The 15932-nt window shown below is 46.3% G+C and overlaps 1 protein-coding gene across 4 annotated transcripts; it reads left to right on the forward strand.

Annotated features, from left to right (window-relative positions):
- The first annotated feature begins 2403 nt into the window (after positions 1–2403).
- On the forward strand, positions 2404–15603 carry LOC149855400 (kynurenine--oxoglutarate transaminase 1-like). 4 transcript variants are annotated; one of them, XM_090022405.1, is made up of 14 exons: positions 2418–2504; positions 4371–4493; positions 6835–6893; positions 7112–7262; positions 7732–7881; positions 8381–8467; positions 9052–9180; positions 9874–9994; positions 10527–10603; positions 10952–11041; positions 11675–11861; positions 12542–12618; positions 13261–13347; positions 14366–15603. In XM_090022405.1, exons 2-14 carry the CDS (start codon positions 4410–4412, stop codon positions 14432–14434), a joined length of 1368 nt encoding a protein of 455 aa, XP_089878531.1. In that variant the 5' UTR covers positions 2418–2504; positions 4371–4409; the 3' UTR covers positions 14435–15603. The 4 variants fall into 4 exon arrangements, with proteins under 4 accessions (XP_089878533.1, XP_089878531.1, XP_089878532.1 ...); XM_090022407.1 differs by lacking the exon at positions 4371–4493 and having other exon boundaries at positions 2404–2504; XM_090022406.1 differs by lacking the exons at positions 2418–2504; positions 4371–4493 and adding an exon at positions 5786–5983.
- The last annotated feature ends 329 nt before the right edge of the window (positions 15604–15932 follow it).

Below are 15932 nucleotides of genomic sequence, written 5' to 3' on the forward strand. Positions count from 1 at the left end.
TGTACTCTTCTCTCAGCAGTTCAGTGTTTAAAACCTGTCCGGCCCATTTTCCTAAATATTACCTTGGGTAGGATGGGTGGTTTAACTTGGGAGAGAAAGGTACACCATCTGGGCTTGATCATCGTCTTCCCTGAACCTTGAACATGCACTCACACTGGTACAAACTGGGTGTACACCACATCCATTCTGCTCTGGTATCATTTTATACCCAGGTCCCAACAGAGAGGCAGGCTTTGATGCACAATGGTATTTAGGCCCATAGCTTATATGTCAGTGCCTTAACACGATGGGAAGTTAGGCATCTAAATATGAGTTGGGTGCTTCCTACCTTTGTAGATCTGGGCCTCAGCCCCTCAGCAGATGGATATCTAAATTTCAGATCTCTAGAGTAATCCTAGTAAATGCTGTCATATATAAAAGGGTTTCTCAAAATAGAGTTGGGACAATCAGTGATTTTGAGGAGAGTTTACATTAAGAGGGAGGAATTGATTTAAACTGCATGTTTTACAGCTTTTCCCTTGGGCCCATATAAAGACCAATCCACATCCATTTACCAAAGTGGAACATTTGTAAAACCTCATTAGATTTCTATGACAATAGTTCACCAGTGTAAGGCCATTTGCGAATGTAATGTTTGTTTTACCGTTGCCATGAATAGAAACATAATTATTAGACGGCGACTATGTCCGATGGTAATTTTGCAGCATCAGTAAAAGCAGGCTGATTCACAGGGGTTATTTTCATTAGGCTGACTCATGTTGAAATGTTAGGCAGCATCATTCAAAAAAAATCATAAAGGAGAGTTCAAAGGCATTCACTGTAATCTTCAAGGCAAACCAGGCAGTTGTGAGTGATTGCAGTAAGTGCTTGGGAGTAGCAGATTAGAACTGGCACTCACCGGTTATTATTTCCATAGTAAAAGATATCTCTGTAGCTTTCTAGGAACTTCACATTTACCAGGGTGCTGCACTACACATTGGCATTACAGACTGCATGACATGCAGCTAAATAGCTCTGATTCCATTCACTAGGGGACAGTAGTGTTCAGACACATAAGCTAGTTCATTGCACTATTATTTATGTGTGTATACACACATACATATATCATTTTTATTATTATTTTCAATATGCCTTTAAGAAGGAGGATGGGTTTCTTTTCTTTTTATGATGTATAAAGGAGGTCTAGAAATACGTTTTTTTCTGATGTTGCTTACCTCATCAAGTCCTGGACTATTAGCCAGCATCTTTCCTTGCACATCTTGGTGGACACCCAGATGCTATTTGTCCATGCTTTCCATCATTTATGGAATAGGCAGGGACACTGAATCTTAAACAACCATCATTTTTTCTCACAATTGTTTATTCAGATGTTTGAGCTAGCAAGAAGCTTTAAAAATAAATCAAATAATTTTAAGACAGCTGAATAAAAAAAACAAACACATTACCTTTCTCAGTGAGTCACATCTGCGATGTCCTTTTGGCCAGTCAGATAGTGACAAGCACAGGAGCAAGAGCCAGGAGACCTTGATCAATCCCCAGTTCTCTCCCAGATGTACTGACAGCTGAAAACAGTCACTTTCCCCTGTGCCTAATTTTTTTTTCCATTTTTAAAAAGGAAAGAGTAATTACTTACTTCCCAGGGGAGTTCCAAGACCCAATTCACGAATGCATGTAAAACATTTTGAGATCCTAGTATTTATGGAAAACAGAAGCAAAGAGGGGACTGACTTGGGCCCAAATATCACTTTCAGAGTCTGTTTTAGATTCCAGCCCTTCTGGTAAATTAAAGTTAGGGATTATAATTCTCATATCATTATGAACCCTTATCCCCTGATAAAATCCCAGTTCTTCGGACTACCATCTGAATATGGTCCTGACGAGAGACATTATCCAAGGATTCCACTGCAGATCACATAGCCAAAAAAATAACTTCTGTAATACCCAGTAAAAATCCCTTGCCTTTCATTCCTTTGCCTTGTTATCCAGTCTTATAATATCAGTCATCTAAAGTGCTATTTTCAAAAGCACTGAAATTACTTAGAAGTGACCAAGGATTTACATCAGGCACAGGGAAATTTCTTGCTCTAGCCCTACCAGAAATATTACCTGCTAGAGTTATCCCGGTAGAAGTGCCCATGTAGACACACTTACTACTGCACCAGGACATTTTCCTTCCTCTGTAGCTAAAGCACTTATGAACCCAGACTGTATGCCCCTTTTGAACATGACTGGGCTCCTCAGTTGACCATTGTTGCAAACAAACTGGAAATTTCCAGATGGGCAACTTTGAGACTGGAACCCCAAATTACCGTTCACCCTTATAGACATTTCCTTTCTCATTCAGCCTCAGCTCCTTCTCTTCTGCAGTTAGCCCAACAGCTGTCCTGAAGCTCCTCCCAGGAAGTCACAAGAGCAGAGGGAGCAATCAGAAAGCCTGTGCCTGGGAGGGAGGACCGGGGGGTGGGTGCTGAACTCTGCAGAAAGACAGCCTGCCATAGATTGGTGTAAGTTGATTTACCTTTCTCCCTTCTAAGAACTGCTTGCTCTAGTCTGTGTTTGCAGACAACCTCTGGTCATTTCCTTCTTTGTCCTATCGTGGAGTCATAATGAGAATGTTTCCTGTGCTGTCACTCCCAGCGAAGGAAGTTGTGCAAACAGCGTCCTTGCTGGCATGTTCTTACAGCTCAATCTTACTAATAGCACTTGTTCTCTGTTGGTTGAGACACTGATGCAGAGAATAAGCACAGAAAGCATGAGGACAAAGGAGGCTGTGTTTACCATTATACAGAAAGGGTAGTAGGAAATAATCACGAGTGACCTTTTCCTGTGGTGATCTGAGCAGGCTGTGTACTGCTGCCATGTGTAATACATGAAACTTTTGTGCTCATGCTTACACTGCACAGATAAAGGACATCCCTGCTTGCTTCATTCTCCTCTGGAGTTCAGTGTAACTGAAAAAAATATACTCAAATTAATGGACACTAGCTGGGTCTAAGTCTACATAGCCTTCCCCCTGTCCACAAGCTTTGCTACTGCGGGATCCCTGGTAACCTACCTACTGTCCTGAATTGTGTTATAATATTGTTATTTGTGGTTTAGATTAACACCCCCATGTCCCCACAGTATCAGCACCTTAGCCCTATAACTTGAAACCAACTGGCAGAACATCTGGACACTGCAACAGGCTGCCTAAGGAAACAGTGAATTCTTTCCTTGGAGGTTTTCAGGAAGAGGTTGGATCAGCATCTGGCTGGGATGGTTTAGCAATACTGTAGCCAGTTCTGCATCTGTGCATGAGGCTAGACTAGATCAGCATTTTTTCAACCTGTAGGTCACGACCCAAAAATGGGTTGCAAGAATATATGAAAGGGTTGCGGACAATATTTAAAAATGGATCAACAAACTTTAAAAATGGATTTGCCTTTAAAGGAGAAAAACTTGGGAAAACGTGACTTTTCCCTTGCAGGCTGGCAGAGCTCCACCTGGCAAGGAGCTGCTTGGGACCCCCATGTCCCACACCCCCCCTTTCCCACACCCTCATCCCCTGCCCCACACACCTGGGAGCTGGGGCCGGGGGCATCGGGTCAGGAGTGAAGGGCATTGGGTCAGGACTAGCCATCAATGTTTACAAACAGGTCTTTGTACAAAAAAGGTTGAGAACCACTGGACTAGATGACCCTTGGAATATCTTCCAACATTGTGATTTGAAGTGATATCTGTGATGGGAGTGTAGAAGGCAGCCATGATTTTGTCCTTAACTAGCCAGAAGGAAGGAAGGGAAGAAGATAGGCGGATGGTCACAAAGAAGCACCAGACACTGCTGAAAGCCTGAAATTAGTAGGAGAAGGCGGCAGCAGGAGCTGCAGACTACCTGTCCTTTTGCACATCCTTGTGACAAGGTATTTAGCAGAATTTGCAGATATCATTGGAATTTAACAGGCTGTGCCAGGATTGCTTCTGCTATGGCCTTGAACTTAAAACCACTTTGAGTGTGAACTGGGCACCTTAATGCCCACACCACCCCAGCCCTCAGCTGGTGACTGAGCCCTGCTATGTAATCCTGGGTTTGTCTGTGCCATAGAACCCAAGTATGGTCCAGTGTCTGTTATTAAACTGTGAAGTAAAGGCATCTCATCCCTCTCCCATCCCTCTTATCCTGCAGAAGACTTTATTCCTGTCCTCTTTCTCCCACTAACAGATGATGACAGAGTCAGACAGTCAACTGTCTGAATGTAGAGTAACTAGAGTACTACCAAAACTAAATGAGAGCCCTGGGCAGGACTGTATAATTAAAGGAGTCTTTGCTTTGTGTCAGCAATGATGTGGAATTGTTGATTTCATCCTTTTTTTCTATCTTGGGGAAAATCCAGGTTTGTGCCTTTGGGACCAGAGTCAGTGGCTGCTGTGGTATGCTCAGGAGAGCTGGACTATCTCTGGGCCAGTTCCTTTGGAGGAGGAAGAGCAGTGCTGAATTTAGCTGTTCTATTGGCAAGGTATTGAACTCCCAGGACTGTGCATTTCTCCGAGCTGTAGGCCAACTCCTGGCTCAAGCCTTCAGGAGATTTTGGGGCCAAGTAAGCTTGTAACACAAAGTTCAGTTTTCCAGTACACTGGTAGCATTAGTAGTGGCAGAAGTAGCATTGTAGAAATTGTATCATAGCTGCAAACTCTTTTCCATCCAACTACCCTGTAGTTTATGGTGTCTCTTTTAAAAGAAACAGCTAATTGGCACAAGAGCAGACTGTCTAATGTGGAATAAAGGTTTCTGTGGATTCCCAAGATGGTTGACCTTGTCAGAAATAATACCTGAGATGTCTTTGCACGATCAAAGGATCATAGAGCACTTTACAAGTTTGGGGGATATTATTATCCAGGGAGGAAGGACAGAGCAGTGAAATCTCTTACTGAGGATTTCACAATGAGTCTGTCACAGAACCAGGAATAGAATCTGTCCTTTTGATTCCCATCTCTGTGCTTAAGCCATATAATCATCTCTTTTCCTCTGCCACCTCAACTACAGTTAAGGAGATACACTGTTCATTTTGGGAATGTGTGATGAAATTAATGAGAGAACTTACTGAACACAGACCTATTCTCTGTTGAGGAATTAAATTCAGAGGCCACCAGGTGAGCTGACTAACTCCAAAGTTACGTGGTGGTCAGCCATGGTAAAGTTACTGCCAAACCCAGAAAGCAGCTGTCTCTGTTCTGCAGCTATGAGGGGATGGCTGATCTAAGCTGGGCCTGAGAAAAGAGGAAGCAGGTGTAGTGAAAGGGTGAGATTTGTGTGATTTTTCCTTCCCAGTGGCTGGGGACAAGGACATCTTTACTGAGAATCAGATCCTCTTACTTCAAGACACCTCTTTCTTACTGACCACTGGTCACGTTGTTTCCTGGTGGAACAAAATGTTCTGAGTCTTGACCCAAGGGCAGCGCTGCCAAGAACTTTTTCTTGCAAATGAGTGCAAAAAACCAGAATGCTAGAGCCAATAAAGTTTAATCTTCATCTTGTTTTTACTTGCAGGGTTCTCAGTTTCCTCTCCTTAGTCACTGCTCCTTGTATTCCCAGTGAAAATAGTGCAGGTTCCTCATCTTGCCAGTAGTCACAACTGGGAGCTTGTTCACAGAGAGCTAGGAACAAGTGTGTGGGAGAAGTCCTAAGCTTTGGCCTCTTTCTAAACAATTTACTCTTGCAGAAGGGATACAGCAGCAGGCAAGTGTATGGGACCCTGTGGTGCTGGACATTGGTAGCAGTGAAAGAGCTCAGAGTTCAGCACCATGCCTGATGCAAGATGGATCATTAGCCCAGCCCTCCCCCACTCCTTCCAGAAGCAAAGAGATCCTGTCCAATGATTTACTTGTGAAATTAACAGTGAGGGACTAAAGCCACTGAAACGTCTTGGTGCCCCAGAGGGAAGTACAGGCACTTTATCCCACTTATCAAATGATGGCACAGCTCATTGGAAATTGCAAGAAGAAGGAGGTAAGTGGGAACGTGTTCTCTGCCTGAGAGATTAGTGAGCATTTGTGGGGGGATAGGGAAGGGACTCAACATTTCCCTGGCTTCCTACTTAAAAAACAGTTCTCTGTGCAGTACCTTTAACATACAACCTTTCCTGACCACCCCCACTTTCATCTAAGCTCTCCTTACCTTATGTCTCCAATCTTCTCTTGTCACATTTCTATCCATGCAAAATGCTGTGGGAAAGATTTTCTTATCACTTTGGCCATCTCATCCTTCCCTGTGCATCCCTGGACTGGCTTCCCTTTTTGTATGAAATGTTAGTTACTTGTTTCTATTTTCAAGGCCTCTCATGGGCTTCCCTACACTGTTGATGGTTTTACTCATGCTATGGAAATTGCTGACTGGCCACTGGTGCTAGTCTTCATCACTGCCTTTTTAACTTCTCAAACAAGTGTCTGTGTTTCCTCCTATGCTGTCTGTCATATTCCACCTCGACATTGCAAAGCCATCTCATCGTCCTCCTTCAAAACCTTCCTGAAAACTCCCTTTTCAATGATGCTTACAAAAACATTGACACCAGTGGGGAAGATAGTAGGCTTAGACCACAGCCCATCTTGCTGACCAGGATCATCTCTGTCTGTTTCTCCATATCCAGCTGTTGTCTTTTATCTTGTACTTAGGTTGTAAGTTAAGGACCTGCATTTTTATTCTGTGTTTATACAGTGCCCAGCTTTCTCAGGGTTTGGTCCATCTTGGGGTTAGTGAAAGTATTTAACCGTTTCTATCTTCTCCCTTTGTCCATTTCTCTCTTCCTTTTCTTCTCTACCCCCCCTTCCTCCCACCCTCTCTTCCTCCCTTCCTTCCTGTAGGCAAAAATGTCAAGGTCAGTTCAAGCTCAGAGGCTGCAAGGATTGGACAAGAATGTCTGGTAAGTCTGCCTGACGTGAAATATAGCATGCTCTGGAAGCCTGACATAAGATATAACCAGCACAAATGCAGGCCAAGGAGATAATGCTAGCTCTACCCCTTGCATGCCTGGCAGAAATTACCTATTCTCTTTTATACAAAGAGATCTTAATCAGAGCAGGGCTGTGCCTATGCAGGCTGCCTGAATCCCTTTAATTCTCTGTAGTTTGCTCTCTGCAGGGTGGAGTTTGTGAAACTGGCTGCCACTTACCCAACTGTGAACCTTGGCCAGGGCTTCCCTGACTTCCCTCCACCGGACTTCGTGAAGGAGGCATTTGTGAAGGCTCTCAGCGGAGAGAATGCCATGCTGCACCAGTACACCCGGGTCTTTGTGCGTGAGAGCATCCTCCTTCTACAGCAGTTGCTGCTCTCCCTACTACCCTTTGAATCAGACAGCTCCTAAAGACCTCAGTTGTCCAGAGGAAGTAGAATAGATGCACTGGCTGGGCAAGTGGACTGGGGAGTCCCTGATTCTTCTTTGCGAGGGAGGGGAGCCAAGAGGCTTCATGCTGAATGCTCTCTGTAAAAAGGAAAGCAGAGTTAAGTCCTCTAGACTTGAGCAGAACGAATTGGGTTCAAACCCCTGCTGGATGAGGAGGACTAAGAACCTGGACCTCTGGCTTTCTAGGCAAGTGTCCTAATCGCTCACCTATCAGGGCTGTAGCAGAAGCATGTCTCTCCTTCTCCTCCATCATGCCCACTAGTCACAGGTTTTGCTACTTACATCCCTTTATGCATCCACAGCGCTGAAGAGGCCAATCCAGTTAGAGTTGTACAACTCGTGCTGTCTCTCCCTACAGGGACACCCTGCTCTGGTGACCATCCTGGCCCGCTTTTTTGGGAAGCTCCTAGGTCAAGACATCGATCCTTTGACCAATGTAATGGTGACAGTTGGGGCATACGAGGCCCTGTTCTGTTGTTTCCAGGCTCTGGTCGATGGTGGAGATGAGGTAACAGAGGATTCTGACTATACCACAACTGTCCTGGCTTCTGCATTTAGTCGTGCTGCGGTGCAGTGAGGTTGGGCATGAAAAGACAGGCTTTTGTTTAGTTATACAGGCCATCCTGTGGAAGGACTAGTCTGCCTGTTAAGGGCTCTCTGATTCCCGGAGCAGGATCCTCACAGCTCACCTTCTGCAAAGAAGGGGTTTTGCAAATTCCACTCCTCTTCAGCCATCTGCTGTTTTGGTTCCTAGGGAGAAAATGCATCGCCCAGTGGGCACCAACCAACCTTCTCATTTCCAACAGTGGCAAAAGCGTTTTTCTGCCCACATTAGTCATTTCTTCTTCCTAGTACCCAGCTACTTTGGGGTTGGAGACCTTCCACTTAAACCAATGAATTTACATCTAGAAGTGACATCTCTTGTCCCCTGTATATTTCCCTGCATCCCACAGCAATCATGAGAGCAGGACCGTGAGATCCCTGAGGCTGCGTCTTGTCCTTTGCAGGTGATTATCATTGAACCCTTCTTTGACTGCTATGAGCCAATGGTGAAGATGGCTGGGGGGACTCCAGTGTTCATACCACTGCGACCAGTAAGTGGACCTCAAAGCAAGTAATTAATTTTAAGGAGTTTATTCGTCTTAGTAACAGCACGTGTAGACTGACCCTCCCCTGTGGAATCAGGCAGTCCAGGGGCTGGTTCCCTTTCACTCCCCCTGAAGTGGGATATTTTGTTAAAAATTTTGTAACAGGAAAATTCTAATTTTTTATCTTTTCATCCTGATTCAGGTTGCTTTTTCCCCCCCTAAAATTCGAACATGAGAAGTCAGCTCTCTTTTCCAGGCAGTCCTAACTAGGAACAAGGGCTCCATTCCTGACACTTCCACTGAATCGCTAGACTACGTGGGCCTGGACTGCAATACTTTGTGCCTCAATTTACCCATCTTTAAAATCAGGGCAATGACATTGACTTATTTCAGCAAGAGTGAGATTGGGTGGCTTACTCCATTCTGTTAGTAAAGTGCTTTGAGACACTCAAATAGAGATGCAGGAAATGGGCAATATATTGTTATAAAGACTCAGAGACACTCCTAGCCAGAGCACAGTGTAAGGCCACCCCAATCTCCAGACATCATTTGTTTCTTAGACCATAACTCCCTCTCTCTGACCTCTCCAGAAAACTCCAGAACCCGGAAAACTGATGTCCAGTGGAGATTGGCAGCTGGACCCAGCAGAGCTGGCTTCCAAGTTTACCAGGCGAACCAAGGCCATTGTCCTGAACTCACCCAACAACCCCTTGGGGAAGGTAAGGCTGCTGGTGGTTGTGAGAGGACTGAAAGTGCTGAACTGAAGAAACCAATGCTGATTGTCTCCCTAGAGCCTGCACTTGCATTGTGCCTCAGTCTTCTCCTGCCTGAAGATCCTGAGAGGACTGGGTAGGCAGAGAAGTCAGCGGTGTCCCTGAGAAGGTCCACTGAGGGTCCCGTTTCACAGAAGTCGTATCACTTGCCTTTGAGCAAAGAATAAGAAGGGGGAGAAATGTTGCACCCCAAGGGAGGACCCGGTGTTAGCACATTGCACTTGTTGCTTTGGGGTGGGTTGTTTTAGAGCCACTTCCGAGAGCAGAGAGCACCTTCTGAGGTGACAATCAGATCCCTAGGTCTAGCAATGAGCGTCTCATCCGAGAGCCGAACTCCCTGTCTATGGAATTTGGATGGGAGGACATGCTGCGACGGACAGCATGGTCCCTGTGGGCAGAGGGTGCTGCTGTAACTTGGAGGAGACAGTGTCACTCATGATAGGAGAGGTCATCCTGTGAGGCAGTTCCTGGCAGCTCTGCACCTGGTCCAAGGAGGGAGCAATGGGCTGACAGCATGGAACTCACAGCCCTGCTTGAACTGAGCCTGGACACCCACTGTGGGATGTGGAGACTCCTAGGATAGCCACAGCAGAGGCTAAGAAATGTTGGGCCTGAAAATCCCCCTCCTGCCTGGCATAGGTGTTCAGCAAGAAGGAGATGGAGCTTATTGCAGACCTGTGTGTGAAACACGACGTCCTGTGCTTCAGTGATGAAGTGTATGAGTGGCTGGTCTATGACGGGAAGAAGCATATCCGGATTGGTAAGAGGAACGGCTTTCAGGAACCTGGGCCTCTGCACCCCCTTGATTTAAATCTCCTTCCTAGAAAAAGAGCACTGTGCTGCTGTGCTAGGGGGTGGGATTACAGTAACCAATCAAATGTATTTCACTTGCTTCCCCCGACAGGGTTTGGGAATGAGCTTGGTATTTAATGGGAGCTAATAAAGCTCTGCCATAGTACCTCTTGGTCCCACTGCACTATTCCCGGAAAGCGCTTGGAGGCATTTGAATGAGAAGCCCTTTATAACTGTACAATGGCTGTACAAGAGTAAATTGGATGCTTATCTTGCTGGGATCCTATGACCCCAGCTGACTTCCTGCCCTTTGGGCAGGGGGCTGGACTCGATGATCTCCCGAGGTCCCTTCCAGCCCTAATGTCTATGAAATCTATGAAAAATATGAAAAAAACTGCAGTGGCCCTAGGGGTCCCCTTGTGGCACTAACACACTAATTGAACCTGTGATGTTGTTCACGGAAAGCTCTTCCAGCAGCTCTTCTCTTGTTCCATTGGCAGCCAGCTTGCCAGGCATGTGGGATCGGACCATAACCATTGGGAGTGCTGGAAAAACCTTTAGCGCCACAGGATGGAAGGTAACAGAGTAGAATGGTGGAACAATTCCCTCACAGAAAACCTTTCTGCCTTTGCCCCCTGATTCACTTGGTCCATTGTGAGAGTCTGTGACTGAGGTCGAATGGAAATCAAATTGATGCTTCCCGTTCCCTGAATCTGCTCGGCCAGATGCTTTGTCCAGCCACTGTAACGTGAGGGATTCTGTCTCTGTGAGCGTGCCTTTAGACCTGAGGGTTTGGAGGCCCCAGAGGATGCTTTAGAGACTAGTCTAGTCTTGTCTGGGATAGAGGGTGAAGTGGCAGGAGGTAAAGTGAGCAGGGGTAAGATGCCTATAGATCTCAAATGCTCTCTCCTCTTTGTGGTAACAGGTGGGCTGGACACTGGGGCCTGATCATCTTGTCAAACACCTCCGAACTGTCCACCAGAACTGTGTGTATCACTGCCCAACAGCAGCTCAGGTGAGGGGAATGCATCTGGGGAGGCTCTTGTGTCCCTAGTCCCTCTGCCCAGCCAGCCTACAAACATGCAGAGTCTGGAGGCAAGCACCACTGTCCTCAGATCTACTATTCTGCTACTGTGCACCTTTTCCAGGGCACCAACCTTGTCCTTTCCCTTGCATATGAAAACCAAATCAGGTTATGCTTCAGCAACTGTTCTAGTGCTTCCTATCTGCTCTGGTCCTGAGATGGCAAAGGAATAGGTAGTGGCAGAGCTGATCGTTGCCAACACAGGAAACAGACAGAAAGGGATGCACTGTGACCCTAAGTGCCCCCACCCTCACAGCATGCCTGGGAGGAAGGGGCCAGGCCAGAGTTGTACAACTCCAGCTCAAGTAGCGTGCACTCCATACCCCGCACGGTCTGTCTCTGGGGTTGAAGGAAGGCTTCTTGTGTTATGATGGGCAGGAAGCCAAGTTCCAGGCCCAGCATAGTTTTACCGACCCCTTGTCCCCTTTGAATCTGGGAAAGAGTGAAAAACTCTAGTTTTGGGGTCTTTAGCAAACTGTGAACAACTCTCTGTTCCTGTCAGAGAATGATCTGAGCTTACTCAGGGGTGTTTTCCACTGGCTTTGAGTTCCTCTCTCCCGCCAGGAAGCAGTGGCTCAAGGGTTTCAAAGAGAGTTTGAGCGCTATGGGAAGCCAGAGAGTTATTTTGTCCAGCTGCCGCAGGAGCTGCAGCAGAAGCGGGACTGGCTAGTTCAAAGCCTACTTGCCGTGGGCATGAAGCCCATCATCCCGGAGGGCACCTATTTCCTGATTGCAGACCTCTCTGAGTTCAGTAAGTCTGGGGCTGCTGCACCTGCTCCTGTCCTTCCTACCGAAGGATGACGTTCACCACTGGGGCACTGGGTCCTGCAAAATCTAGAAAAAAACAAAACCTAGTCTGTGGGCGCATCTACACATGTGCTTTGATGCACAGTAGCCTATTCTATTGCTTCTAAAAGTGGTGCGTATATAACTGTGCTAACACGCTAATGCATGGTAGCTGTGCCCTGTATTCCTCACTTTTCATTAGGGAGGGAAAAGAAAGGACAAAGCATGAATTTGTTATGTGAGTAAATGTAGTGCTTAGTGTAGCACTGTATTAAATTGAGCACAGTGTAGGCAGCTGCTGTGTCATCTCCCCCAAGCATCTAGAAACTCGCATAAATGTAGCCTATGATCAGTTGTACAAGAGGGGCTGTCCTGGTCTGGGGCTTCCTTTGAAACAAGACCAGGAACTATGCTCTACTGCCCAGTAACAGGATGAAATGCCCAGTAACAGGATGAAATGGCCATGTGCATGTCCACCTGTGGCGTGATGCAGTTTAAATTCAAGTCCTTAGAGAAGATGGATGCATGTACTCACCCAACAAGGGTATCTGAGTTCTCATTGTCATTTGGCCTGGTTTCGAAGTCTATCGCTGAGTCATTTGTGCCACCATTCTCCTTGTCCACATTGCCGTGCATGTCTTGCAGAAGCTGAAGTGCCTGATCTCCCTGACTGTGAGGAACCCTACGATTCTCGGTTCGTAAAGTGGATGATCAAGAATAAGGTACACACCTCTGTCCCTTTCTGTGGTGTTTGTATTTTGAGTGGTTTCGCCATTCTCTTTGCTCCAGTTCAGTTCAAGGCTTGTGTTGGCAGTGGTGCATTGATGTGAAATAGTTAGTCCTGCTGTTGTAGAGTTCAGGGACTGGCTACCATTGCTTCACCTTTTCTGATTTGCAACCTTTTCCCTGTCCTGGTGTCTACTAGAGTTCATCATTACCCTCCCTTACATTAGCCAGATGGTCATATACCCACCTTCTGCCCAGCTGCCTCAGAGGTCAGGGACTGCTACCTTCGCTGTGATGCCTTCTCCAGGTGACCAGCTTGTTACACCACTGTCATTCTCTGCTCGTGCTGATAGTCCCTGTCACAACAGAGGCTTTCAGTATTGAGTCCTCCAAGGACCTAAGAGAGAGAGAGGAGCATTACATCAGGTTTGCCTAGCAACTATTGGCTTCTATTGAGAATTTTATCACAAATCTTGAGAAGAGCAAGCCACCAGAAGTGAGACTTACCTGGAGTTTCTGTGAGCGCTGAACCTTGTGCAGATATGTGGCTTCTAATGATCAGGGGTCACGTGAGATTCTGCAGCAGCTGAGAGGGGAGTAACCCAAGCGCATGGTCTCTTTCTCTGCTCCATCTTTAGGGCTTAGCTGCCATCCCTGTCTCTGCTTTCTACAGCACTGCACAGAAGAGGAATTTTGACCATTTCATCCGGTTCTGCTTTGTGAAGGTGAGGTGCCTGGGAGAGCCAACCTCAGATAAGTGGGGTCAAGGTACTGACTGTTCCAGTGAGGAGGTGAATACCAGGCAGGGCCAGGCCAGGCTGCAGAGAGGTCCAAGCGTCCTGTCCTAGTTCCAGATGCCTGCATGCAAACCAAGCTGCACCCTTGTGCTGAATGCTGTCCCCATGGAGCTCAATTGTAAAAAAGACACTTAGTCTTTCAGGCAAAGGCATCAGACATAACACTAGTCACATCACTCCCTTGTGTCCCGTTGGCAGCAGAATGTAGACTGCCTTAACTGTGCTAGCTGATGGACCCTTAAGCTTGGGCAGACCTTAGACTTTTTTTGATGTCAGGATAGATGCTTGATTCATGGGCTTACAACACAGAACAGGTAAGTGGAACCACTGGTTACGCTCAAAGCTGTCCCCAGAAAATGCCAGCTGTTAGCTTTATCTTGGTTTTTGACTGCAAGAAAACAATAGAGCAATTCTTCTGTTTCAAAGGACTCACACCACAACAGGTCAGAATGTTTTTCAACCTACAAATTCCTAGTTGGAATCTCTGGTTTATCTTGTGAATCACGGGAAGGTGTTTGCCTACCTAACAGTGGTAATATTGCGCAGCACCCTCAAAAGAATCTCTCGGCACCCCAAGGTGTTACAGCACCTTGGTTGAGAATCACTGGGATAGGAACTCGGGTGGCTTGAGAACAGTCCCCCTGGGAGCATCAAGGCAGCAGGGTAGATATTCCCACAGTCACCAGAGACATGAGACTGAACTTAAAAAGCATAGAGCTTTGCTCCTGTGCATTTGGCCAAAATGGCTTCTCTTGCTGCTTTGAGATTGCTGGGCCTGTGCACAGAAGTGGCTGCCCTTCCTGATCCCATATATGTAGCATTTGTGGTGTTGCAGAATAAAAGTGGGGGGTTGAATATCGCATTCTCTTATTTTACTATGCAGTGTGGAGAAGGGAGGGTTTGGGCACTGGAGCCCGCTGGTACTAACTGATTGATGTTTGGTTAGGAGGAAGCTACGCTGAAGGCAGCAGAAGACATACTGCAGCAATGGAAGCTGAAGAAAACTGGTCCATGATCCTGCTAGACAGAGTACAGGGCTTCTTTTCAATTTGCTGTGCTCTGCTGTGCCCTGCTCCTTTTGATGCAGCCAACTAGGGTACAGACTCTTGCTTAGTGTCTTGATTTTAGCTATTTACTGCATCACTGGATTTCAGTCACTTCTCTTGTTTGCTCAGGCAAGATGGGTGTCAGCCCTTGGGCCTGGTTCAAAACTTTATGTCACTGTAAAGTGTTCCACTTCCCCCTAGGACTGGCAACCCCATAGGTACACTGGAAATACTCTACAATTCCTAGTTATATTTTTAAAGCCTTTGGCAACCTATTTACCCTGGGATCCCAGCAGATAAGCCAGATAGCACAAACAGCTGCCAGGTTATTGGTGAGGATCTTCTTTTCCCCACCTCTGAAGTCATCACGAGGCAGGAGAGCTGGCTTAGACTTCTTGGGGGCAGTTCCCCACGCTGTTGCACTTGTGTGGCACAGGCAGAGTCTCAGCAGAACCTAGGTTTCCCAGATGGCACTGAATGATATTACTGCAAGGCTGACTGGCTGAGCTCAGACATCCTAGGTCTCTGGGGTCCGTAAACCCAGCACTTTTCCCATCGGTCCATTCTGTTCTACCATTTTGCATCTCTGAGGAAAATTACTACATACTGGACAACCAGGTGATCTAGAAAACTTGTCTTAGCAAGAAGTCTAACTTGAAACCCTGTCCATCTATCCTTCTAACTCCATCAAATGCACTTTATCAGCACCTAGCACCACATTTCCCAAATAGCAGAACAAGTGCTTTGGAGCTTCAAAAAATGTTCAACATCAGATACAGAGGGAAGAAAGTAAGAGGGAGGGACCTGGCTTCCCTTTCTGTTGCCTGACAACATCTCCAGTGCTTTACAGAAATTCAGCTATGAGTTGCCTGGCTTTGAGGAGAGCAGCAGAGGGCTCTGGTTTCTGTACTTGTGTTTTTCATACACTCCCATTTGAGAAATGGATTCTTTTTCACACAGCGTGGACTAGATTTTGATCATTTACTCTGTTGCAACATCCTAATTTAAATATCGGGGGGGCTAATGTGAAAGTAAACACATGTAAATCAGCATCTTAAACCATGATAGAGCTGTAAGTAACTGAAATGAGAAGCATTTGTTCTACACATATTTAAATGACTAAAATGGTCAAACAGAAGTAGAGGTTCGTCTGCTTAATGTTTTTGGTGTTTACTACAGTCCACCTTCAGCTGTAGCCAGCAGCGGTATTATCCTGTGGGTGCAAATGGGCTATGGTTAACATCACTGAGATATGCAGCTCTACCCTTGGCCCCTTCTGTATATATGAAACTAAGAGGGAAAATCATCTTGCAGACTTGAGCCAATGAATGCAGACCTGGTTTTGGTTATAGAGTACTAAAGAGACTAAAGAGTAAGTCCTGTGTTTCCCTCTACCTCCCCAAGCCCCACAGGGAGTAACTTGCAGGTTTCTGAGACTCCTGCCTCCTTGGCCCTAAAATGGCTCTG

Source organism: Crocodylus siamensis, chromosome 11 (assembly GCF_052110815.1).
Source record: "Crocodylus siamensis isolate JL-2025a chromosome 11, ASM5211081v1, whole genome shotgun sequence".
NCBI lineage: Eukaryota > Metazoa > Chordata > Crocodylia > Crocodylidae > Crocodylus > Crocodylus siamensis.

Excerpts from the sequence above, each read along its gene's own strand:
- LOC149855400 (XM_090022405.1), top strand. The coding sequence starts at position 4,410 with ATGCTCAGGAGAGCTGGACTATCTCTGGGCCAGTTCCTTTGGAGGAGG. Across the intron at positions 9,995-10,526 it reads GAAGAAGCATATCCGGATTG|CCAGCTTGCCAGGCATGTGG; the intron begins GTAAGAGGAACG and ends TTCCATTGGCAG. Across the intron at positions 12,619-13,260 it reads AGTGGATGATCAAGAATAAG|GGCTTAGCTGCCATCCCTGT; the intron begins GTACACACCTCT and ends CTCCATCTTTAG.